This window comes from Misgurnus anguillicaudatus, chromosome 22 (genome assembly GCF_027580225.2).
Source record: "Misgurnus anguillicaudatus chromosome 22, ASM2758022v2, whole genome shotgun sequence".
NCBI lineage: Eukaryota > Metazoa > Chordata > Actinopteri > Cypriniformes > Cobitidae > Misgurnus > Misgurnus anguillicaudatus.
In genome coordinates this window covers 18,516,184-18,526,331 of record NC_073358.2, presented here as the reverse complement: position 1 = coordinate 18,526,331, position 10,148 = coordinate 18,516,184, and the positions used below count along the sequence as shown (strand labels likewise).

Genomic DNA, 10,148 nt, shown 5'->3' with positions numbered 1-10,148 from the left:
TTACGGATCAGCCGGTTACGAGTTGAAAGATTCTCGAGTCAGAGCAGATTCGCAGATCTCTCGAGTTTGCATTGTTTCCGGCTCTGAGTGAGAATCTCGGGTCAATTCGCGGCTCGCACAGATCCGCGGGTCTCTCGAGTTTGCAATGTTTCCGGCTCTGAGTGAGAATCTCGGGTCAATTCGCGGCTCGCACAGATCCGCGGGTCTCTCGAGTTTGCAATGTTTCCGGCTCTGAGTGAGAATCTCGGGTCAGTTCGCGGCTCGCACGGATCCGCGGGTCTCTCGAGTTTGCAATGTTTCCGGCTCTGAGTGAGAATCTCGGGTCAATTCTTGCGCAGATCAGCCGGTTACGAGTGGATCTGTAGTGCGAGCGAAGTCTCATCAATAATGTTGAAAGATGTTTGTGTGTATGGTGGCGCTGTTTATGGTTTTACATTGAATTGTAGTAGGACTCAACTGATCCGGGTAAATGACACTAGAGACTCGCGACTTATGAGTTAATTTAAAGATCCGGGTTAAAGATCCGAGTGAGTCGCGACTCAAACAGCTCTACTAGATGTAGCAGAAAGCACCATACACATTTAATTACAGCAGTATCGGTCAGATATCGGTATCGGCTGATATACGGAATTCTGGTATCTGAATCGGGACATCCCTATTAACTCATTTCAGTCAGGACCACTTAAGAATACCAAATTATATAATATATTATATATTATAACAAATATCTGAATTTGGCCAAAGGCTGAGGAATCAAGGGGCTTGGTTGTCATACTGCACCTTTAAGATGCATCCTTTGCATGTATCCCCCAGCCTCGCATAACCAACATTTTAGTATGCTACAAATACAATAATTAAAAAGGGGTGCAATGGTTGTGAAAACTGAGATATTGGCTCCGTGCACGACTCTACTTCCGTTCTACTTCCGCACCTCGACTGTGTGGGTGAGCACTTCCGGCAAGATGGCGATGTTTTACACCAGATGTCTCCAAGACCTGCCAAAAATTACTATATCAGACGTCCACAGACTCGTCCGAAATGGATGCTCTGCCCCCCGGAGTAAACGGGAAAAGGGGTACAAGATGTACCTTTCAAGTTTTATTGACAACTATGAAGGTAAGTTTGAAACTGACAGCAAAACACGTTCACATTGTTGTATCACTAACTAGGTAGCAGTAGCTATGTAGTTAACATTTAGGTCAGTTGTCCTGTACAGATTTTAGATTTGTAGAATTAACAATTGTTTTTAAACGTTTTATTTTTGGTTGAGGTGCATACGATACGACCAAAACAAAAACGCAGCACCCTGAAAAAGCGCTAACTTTCCAGAACCAAAACAAACGATTCAACCGGGCGTAGAGAAAACATAATCTATCGCTAAGTTTAGACAGCTGTCTATTTATTTGTCTATTTGAGCCGTTTATTTATTTGACAGGTCTGAGTATTTCTTTTTGGTTTATGTTAGTGCTGCACGCTTAATCATATCATGTAAATGCCCTGACTGTGACACACACACACACACACACACACACACACACACACACACACACACACACACACACACACACACAAACACACCCACAGAAAGACACGCACCAGTGTCGTGCGCACAGACAGTACTGCAGAATAAAGTTCTGTTTCGTGCTTATTTTGCAGCTATAGTAAGTATTGGTCTATATGTCTAACATTACATGAATGATGCTAAATTCCCACAGTTTCAAACAAAGACCCTGCAGGGAGGGTGACCGTCAGGGCTGTATGTTATAGGTCCATGAGGAAGCATGAGAAGCCTCACGACCTCAGAGTAGGGTGACAAAACATGTGTTTAACCAGTTCAAGTCAGATTCTGGGGTATTTTTGTGGCTATAGTTGGTGATGTGGATGTAGAATATCAATAAGAAAACTTAAGTCTGTTTATTTGATTTAAACCTGAACTATACTTTCATGGACACCCCAGAAACTGGTTGTTACTGCTCCCGTTCTTTGGAGCATAAGTAGGCCTGTTCATGATGGGTACATTAGTCAGTGTGAGGTAAGCGTTGATTTTGTACCCTCAATCTAGGCTATACTAACCTGTTCAATGTTTTACTAACACTGTTCATTTGTTCTAAGTAACAACTGTATTTTAATACAACAGAAAATCTTTTAAGATTATTGAGGCTGTCTTATTTGTTCTAGTTGTTCTGGTAGCCTTATGAATCATACCTCTACTATTTGCTAAAATCATGTTTTATTCATAGATTACTTTTGAGGACAGCTCACCGATTCAAATAGCGGTGGCTGAGTGCTCCTGTGTGGCTGGAACCGCTCTCTGCAACCACAGTGTTGCACTACTGTATCAGACCACAAAATACTCTACGCTACAACTAAAAGCAGTACCACCTGTCCTCAGCTGCACAGAAACTGAGCAGCGATGGCATAAACCACGAAGATTGGTAAGTACTTAAGAACTTAGGCTAATATATATATATATTTTTTTTTTTTGAAATTGGATATAAGTTCTACAACCTTGTTTAAAAAGCACAATGAAGACAAAACAAGCGCATCATTACCAAATCTATTACAGGGTTAATTATATTGCTATATTTCAACAATATTGCAAAAATTATATTTATGACGATATAGAATATTTTTTTCTTATTACATTTATCTCACCTAAATGTTTGCTCTGCCATTGCGTTTTTACTATGGGGTATTGTTGTTGTTAAGAGTTTACACAACACAAGGAAGCTTGATTTCAATCTGTCTGTCACACTGTCACATGCCTTTTATACATAAGAGTCTGTGTGATGTAGCTCCCTTTTTAGGTACTAAATCATCATCGGAGGCTAACGTACTGCAGAATGGTGTTGTTGATGAGCGCACTAGGGAACATAAATGTGCCATACGTCAGTGTGTCGCTGTGTCATTTATATGTAAAAAATTATACCCTTATTATCGTGGACGGTATGATATGACACACCCCTACGTGTGATGGTATGTTATGGGGGCTAACCAACTGTCCTTAAGTTTTATTTGTTTATTTGTTTGTTTACTTGATAGGGTGTGAAACCAGGCAGAGTGGGTAACATGGTATTCATCTCAACCAAACCCAAGTCAAGACAGTACACAGCTGCTGATGGTGTAAGGTAATATTCACTCTCAAATAATAATCTATTCTGCAGTCATTGTCAGATTCTTGTTGTTTTAAGAGTTATTATTTCTTTTTTTATAATTATGACATAACTGTTTTCAAAGGAGCAAGCGCTACAAAGCAGTGCGGGGTGACTTGCCAGACCCAGATTCCCTGAAGGTTGACGAGGCATACCAGGACTTCGCGGCAGAACTTGCTCCGCTAATCACTACACTCTCGATAAGCAGTGATGTCCCTCTTGTTGATTCAACCTTTGGGACCGTTCAAGAAGGGAGCCCCATTTCATATCAGCACCCATTGCCAGTGAGTAGGGTAATCATCCACCACCCAGACGCACCCCCTCCACCACCCCTGCCGTTAGATGGTCACAGGCTGGACCCAACCACATGTTCCTTTGTGTGCACTCACCAACAACACCTTAATGTAATGTCCCTTAACATTACTTTTGACATGGCAAGATCCATCGAGATGGCTACGAGAGAACAGAGTGGCAGCGCAGAGTGGCACAGCCTGAGGAAGATGAGGATCACTTCATCCAGGTTCCGTGAGGTGTGCCATGTCCGAGGTCACAGCTCTGCAGAGAACCTTGCAGAACGCATCCGCAAAGGTGGGGTTCAGACAGCCTTGATGAAGAGGGGGCTGGCACTGGAGCCAGAAGCTATTCAGCAATATGCCCGCATTAAAAACGTCAACTACTGGCCATCAGGATTTGTCATCCATCCAGATGCTCCCTGGCTCGGATCCTCTCCAGATGGTGTCGTTTTTGATCGAACGGAGGCACCACCGTTCGGGCTGGTGGAGGTGAAATGCCCCAACTTGAAGAGCTATGTTGACTCTGGTTGCCTGCACATGCAGAGTGGCGCCTTGCGTCTGAAGCCAAGCCACAGCTACTATTGGCAGGTGCAAGGCCAACTGCTTATCACTGGAATGCAGTGGTGTGATTTTGTGGTTTTTGCAGAGGAGGACCTTTTTGTACAAAGAATTTATACAGATGCAGAGGTTGCTAGGGTTATAAGGGAGAGGGGGGATTTTTTCTTTTTCTATCATTACCTGATCTGATCTTTAAAACATTAATGGTTCAGCCTGGTGTAAAAGTTTTGTGATTAGCTGTAAAACAATTAATCACATCCAAAATAAAAGTTTGTATTTACATAATAAATGTGTGTGTGTAATGTGTATAATTATTTTATCTATAAAACACACACATATGCTTGCATATTATTTGCAATAACTATATTATTATCAGCAGCATGTGCATATTACTGCATTTATATGTAATTTATATTATATATTTTATATGTAAATACATTTCTCTTAAATGTATACATGCACGTATGTGCATTTAAAAACAAAGTAATTATACACAGTACACACACATTTATTATGTAAATACAAACTTTTATTTTGGATGTAATTAATCGTTTTGCGTCCCTAATTGTTAATATTAGATCGTTGTATAAGTGTTATTCAATATGTTCTTATTAAATTCTACATCTAATGTCATCTGTGGTGTGTGTTTTTATTTGATTTCAAGTCATCAGTAAAAATCCAAAGCTAATGTAATGAAGGCAATGACACAAAGAATTGTTTTTAATAAGCAAGATAGATCTTTAAGATCAAGGTCAAGTTTATTTATATACTGTAGCCCTTTAAAACAGCATAAATGCTGACCAAAGTGCTGCACAACATATCAAACAAAACGTCCACGTACAATACATTTTGAACACTAATAATAAAATATCAAAAGATAACCGAAAGTAGTAAAAATTAAGAGAGAAAACATCATACAATTTAAACACTATTTAAGACTAAACGATTTATTAATATCAAAATTACCAATTTAACTCATTGGGGAGTTGCCCATGCCTTCACTAACGGCCCATTCTGATAACTGACCAGGAAGCAGGCCACACTGAACAATTCATCAATGTTCCCGCATATAGACAGTGGTATGTCCTTGTCAAACAGTTTGTTTTCTTTCACTCTCCTTATGCACCTCTCCACATGCACTCTCAGACGTGCAATTGACTGTGTTTGTCTGACATCCTCTCGACTCATTTGTCGTTTGTTGCTGAGAAAGGCAGGCCGGTACACCTTACAAGGAGCAAGGTTGTCCACAACAAAACCTTTGTCCACCATGATCGCCATACCTGGCTTTAAAAGCTTTATAATCCCAGACAGCTTAAAGATCTCGCGATCACTCATAGAGCCTGCATATAGCCCAGACACAAAAGTGACAGCACCGTGGGGTGCCATGCCAATCATAGCCTTGAATGTTGTGTGCGATTTGTAGGTAGAAAACACCTCAGTTTGAAGGAGCAGAGAGGATGGCGTCTGACAGAATATCTCTGTACAATCGAGGACTACCTGTGTATCTGAAAAATCTGCAAACTCAGGTGGGAGGTGAGCTCTCACTACCTCTGGAGGAATCCAAAGGCGCTGGCTTCCCAGCAGGCAGTACAGAAAATGAGTCCATGTGGAGATGATCCGACTTGCAGTAGTGCGGTGAATGCTGAACCTCTCTGCAAGGTCATTGAGAGGAAAACCCACTGACAGATACATCAGGAACAGCAGCAACTCATCAATGGGTCTCAGTTTCTGTTCAGATAAAAAACAAAAGTCTGTTTAGTTACCTTGACATTGCTATTACTAAGTATAGCCTACATCAGAAAATAATACCAACATCAGCTGGCTGGCTTTTACTTTTTAGTTAGATGTAGTTAACTCCACAAACCAACAGGGGCAATTACAAAATATTTTAAATCTAATTTCAGTAACATTAAGCCAACAACTGTATGCACGTCATGTTACCTACCGTTGTTGGGTGATGGACTGTGCTGATGCTGGCAGAAGCTGTCTTGGCACTGGTTATGCGCACCATCTTGTGGATCACAGCAGGTTCAATTAATTTCCAAAATGCCATGAAACTCTTGTAGGACGCAAACCTGGTATAAAAGCGCATGTTCTCATCTGATGTAGACAGGCGATCTATCCCAAAACGCTGGCGAAGTTTCTGGGCTTCTAACTGCTGTTGTAGCTCTCTGATCTGGCGACGTAGGGCTTCATTCTCGTCTGCCAAATTACTCGCCCTCGCTCCTGTTTCAGGGACTACACAGTAGTCATGATCTATGGCCATTTCGGTATCCATCTCCGAGTCCGAGTCTGACTCTGGTGCGGGACTCTCGGCCCGCGGACGCCGTTCCCAGACGCTCGGTCGGGGCGCAGGTAGTTTGTACCCATTCCACGAAAAGTAAACTGGTACGGCTCCCTTCTTCAGCCTCCTCAACCCCCCGGCAGTCACATTTAAATCAGTCTGCTTAAAATGCCGACTACAGACCCGGGTGTTTTGGGTCGGGTTGAAGTCATCCCTCCGGATATTTTGCATCCACTTAGCCCGTACCGCAGCATCAACGGGGAATGCATGAAAGCTGATTACTTTGTTGTAGTTTGACGAAACGGTACATAATGGCACACAACAATGAAGTGTTGAGCCTGTAACTCTCTGAAAGGCAAGTCGCCTCTCTTTAATTCTAAAAACACTCATAATAAAAACATCTAGTCATCCAGTTTGTTGATCTCATTCACTGTTGTCTCTGTCTCCCGCTCTCACTCTCAGATCACCGGAAGTTTTCACCGGAAGTACTGGCCCACACAGTCAAGTTAGAAACGTCAGTGGTCGCCATATTGTGCACAGAGCGAATTGGAGGTGAAGGGGAGGTGGTGGGTGAAATTGTCTGTGCGACAGAGTAGCTACAGAGCGTCTGATTGACTGCTTAAATACTGTTGATTAAAGCAGGTGAGAGTGATTACGCAGCTGAGCGTCAGCTGGAGTAGTTAGCGATCAGTGTTCTGCCTGAACTACGCTTGAATTCCATTTAGTCACTCAAGCTATATTTCAGTCAGGACCACTTAAGAATACCAAATTATATAATATATTATATATTATAACAAATATCTGAATTTGGCCAAAGGCTGAGGAATCAAGGGGCTTGGTTGTCATACTGCACCTTTAAGATGCATCCTTTGCATGTATCCCCCAAACACAACAACGTAGTTGAGTGCATAACTTCTAGAGACTGCTTGTCTCGGAGTACGCGGCTCCTGGCATGTTGGGTAGCATACCTCAAAAGGGAACGCGGTTCCCTGATATTCATCAGATTTGGAACAGGCAGGTTCAGAGGAGAGAAATAAAATGAAGGACAGCTGAGGCTGACATTAGTTAATCATAATTAACGGACCCCCAACACAAGATAACGCGTGCAAGATGTTTCTTACATCTTGGCATTGTTGGAGACTTTTAACGTGACATTCACTCTTCTCAATGAGCAGCTACCGCTGCTTCTGTGGGCTCCACCCCCGACCCAAAGCATTCACAGGCGGTCTAGTCCTTGCGCAGCAGAGCAGAGTCTCTCTCCCAGTTGCAATCAGGGCAGGAGAAGTGGTTATCTATCCGCGTCCAGACGGCATAATCGTGCAATGCGGGAAGCCGGAGCAGGCGGATCCCGCGATGGCTTACATTAATGGCGAGATATAAATATAAAATGGTCTTTGAATAAAATAAATGTACTTGAGGGAGCTGAGCAGCAGCACATTTAGAACAGACAAACTGTACGGAGCTGACGCGTTAATGGGCTATTTACCTACAAAACAACGTTTCCCATCATTTATCAGTGTATGTTTGAAACTGGACTGTTTGGCCATATAAACATGAACATACACACATTTCGTTTTATGAGAACATAAGCAGATAAACAAACGAGAAAACATTTCCAAGCATTCATGTGTCTTAAAATAACATTTTTGACAGTTCAGAGAGAAAGAGAAACGTGAAATAATGTAGTAAGCCAGTGTAGTAAAAATGCAAATGTGACGTGATGACGTCACTGTTATGCAAATGACGCAATGACGTAATCTAGCGACATTTAGCGACTTCCAAGCAAGCTTTAGCTACTTTCCATTGAAAATAGTTGGCAACACTGGTTTCTTATGCTTTACATGCTTGTTGAAGATGCGTAGAGCGACTGCCTTCGGGACGTTAAATCAAGTATAAGACACGAAATGCTGTAAAACTATAACTGTCGAATTTTGAGGCAATCAATTAAAACAACATATATACACTGACACTGCAAGGTGACCTGAACGATTTTATATCGAAATGAATTGGAACGAATGACGGACATACTCCTTGCTTGTAGTCACATATTGGTCTAACGTTACTGACCTACTGCTGTAAATACGTAAATGTAAATATGGTAAAACTGCTAAATATTGCATGACATGCTGTTAATAGAACATCCTGCTATACTGTTGATAAGAAAGTTATTGTTTACAGTGACATAGCGATTTTAGACTATTTGAGCGACAAAGATACTAAAGTGAACTTTTCCAGTGCGCATACGTGCACAAACTCAAAGCTCACGCACTGAAAGCGCGTTCAAAGATCACGGAAACATAAGTTCTTTGGGCTTGACAGGAGATATACGCACAAATTATCTTAATACCTGTACGGAATGGATGTCTTCCGGCACTTCCACAGAGAGTATTGCAACATCTTCCGAATCCGAGCAAGCCATGGTAACGCCGGAAAGGGTAAGGAATAAAATTATATCAATCGCATGAGTACTGCTCAGTCTACAATCTGCTATGCAAATGTCTGTGCGACAGACTCTGTAAAATTGTCTGTGCGACAGACTCGGTGAAATTGTCTGTGCGACAGAGTAGCTACAGAGCGTCTGATTGACTGCTTAAATACTGTTGATTAAAGCAGGTGAGAGTGATTACGCAGCTGAGCGTCAGCTGGAGTAGTTAGCGATCAGTGTTCTGCCTGAACTACGCTTGAATTCCATTTAGTCACTCAAGCTATATTCACCGCCAGCCTTTTTGAGAAAAGTTGCCCACCTGCATTTTTGTGATTTTAACAAAATTTTCACAAAATTCCTTGCAGGAAAAATTATTTTCTATAAATATATAAACATACAAATTATATCAAATTAAAGAACACACCCTCTGCTTTCAAACAAACAATAAACAAACAAACAAACAAACAAAATGGGGAAAACTTTAATTATATATTTACTTTTTCTACTTAATTTACCACTGAAATATTACAGCACTGCCGTAGGACATCCACTCGCACATCAGAAATCCACACTGACGTGATCCTGGTGGGGCACAGAGAGAGAGAGAGAGGTAAAAGCAGATGGTGCTTCAGCAGGTGTAAGCGCTGGAAAGCGCTCCGATGAGAATAGCGCTCCGAGAATCCTTTAACAGAAGAGGCTCTAGCTCGGCCGTTGCCACTCCAACCGAGCGAGCGAACACAGACGTGAGCAAATCCAGCGGATGGTGGGCAAATACAGACAGCAAATCCTAATGGCAGAGTGCAGCTGAACAGGGGATCTGGGAGAATAAAGGCAGCAGAGAGCACGGGTAAATAGCTAAACAACACGACTAGACAAGAACTAGACAGAGCTAGAAGGGCATGAACATACAAAGACGAACTTGCAAAGAACAAAGGAAACGAGGGGAATTTAAATCAAACCGGATTGGACAATAATAAGAATCAGGTGCGGGACGCCGGTGAGAGAAGTCAGAGGTAATGAGATCACCAGGTGGAAGACGCGCACATGTGGAACTGTCAAAACAAAAACACAAGACATAGTGAAACAAAGACAAAGCAGCCAATAAGACCGAAATCATGACAGGACTCCCCCCACGACCGCCACCGGGCGGTCCATGAGGAGGCTCACCCCGTCGCCGGCGGAGATCCTCTATCAGCCCAGGGTCCAGAATGTCCCGGGCCGGTACACAACACCTCTCCTTCGGACCATATCCTTCCCAGTCTACGAGATATTAAAATCCCCTACCCCGACGACGCACATCCAGTAAAGACTTAACTGAATACATGGGGGCACCATCTACAAGCTGAGGGGTGGGAGGGGTGGGGGCAGAGGGAACAGGATTAAGGTGGGAAAAATACACAGGCTTCAGTTTAGACACATGAAAAACTGGATGAACC

The 10,148-nt window shown here is 42.5% G+C and overlaps 2 protein-coding genes across 2 annotated transcripts; one reads left to right on the top strand and one right to left on the bottom strand.

The window, feature by feature from the left end:
- The first annotated feature begins 885 nt into the window (after nt 1-885).
- Nucleotides 886-4,636, top strand: LOC141358740 (uncharacterized). Its single transcript, XM_073860223.1, has 4 exons — nt 886-1,116; nt 2,241-2,435; nt 3,043-3,128; nt 3,238-4,636. Exons 1-4 carry the CDS (start codon nt 1,039-1,041, stop codon nt 4,190-4,192), a joined length of 1,314 nt encoding a protein of 437 aa, XP_073716324.1. The 5' UTR covers nt 886-1,038; the 3' UTR covers nt 4,193-4,636.
- Nucleotides 4,637-4,717: 81 nt separating this feature from the next.
- Nucleotides 4,718-6,836, bottom strand: LOC141358739 (uncharacterized). Its single transcript, XM_073860222.1, has 2 exons — nt 5,949-6,836; nt 4,718-5,731 (listed from the first exon to the last, which is right to left on the bottom strand). The coding sequence occupies exons 1-2, from the start codon at nt 6,675-6,677 to the stop codon at nt 4,979-4,981; spliced, it is 1,482 nt and encodes a 493-aa protein (XP_073716323.1). The 5' UTR covers nt 6,678-6,836; the 3' UTR covers nt 4,718-4,978.
- Between the last annotated feature and the right edge of the window lie 3,312 nt (nt 6,837-10,148).

What these genes read in the sequence shown, in the direction of transcription:
- LOC141358739 (XM_073860222.1), bottom strand. Translation starts at nt 6,677, where the DNA reads ATGAGTGTTTTTAGAATTAAAGAGAGGCGACTTGCCTTTCAGAGAGTT. An exon ending in CAGTCCATCACCCAACAACG is followed by an intron (nt 5,732 to 5,948) that starts GTAGGTAACATG and finishes TTATCTGAACAG; the next exon opens with AAACTGAGACCCATTGATGA.
- LOC141358740 (XM_073860223.1), top strand. Translation starts at nt 1,039, where the DNA reads ATGGATGCTCTGCCCCCCGGAGTAAACGGGAAAAGGGGTACAAGATGT. An exon ending in TTTTATTGACAACTATGAAG is followed by an intron (nt 1,117 to 2,240) that starts GTAAGTTTGAAA and finishes TTTTATTCATAG; the next exon opens with ATTACTTTTGAGGACAGCTC. An exon ending in ACAGCTGCTGATGGTGTAAG is followed by an intron (nt 3,129 to 3,237) that starts GTAATATTCACT and finishes CTGTTTTCAAAG; the next exon opens with GAGCAAGCGCTACAAAGCAG.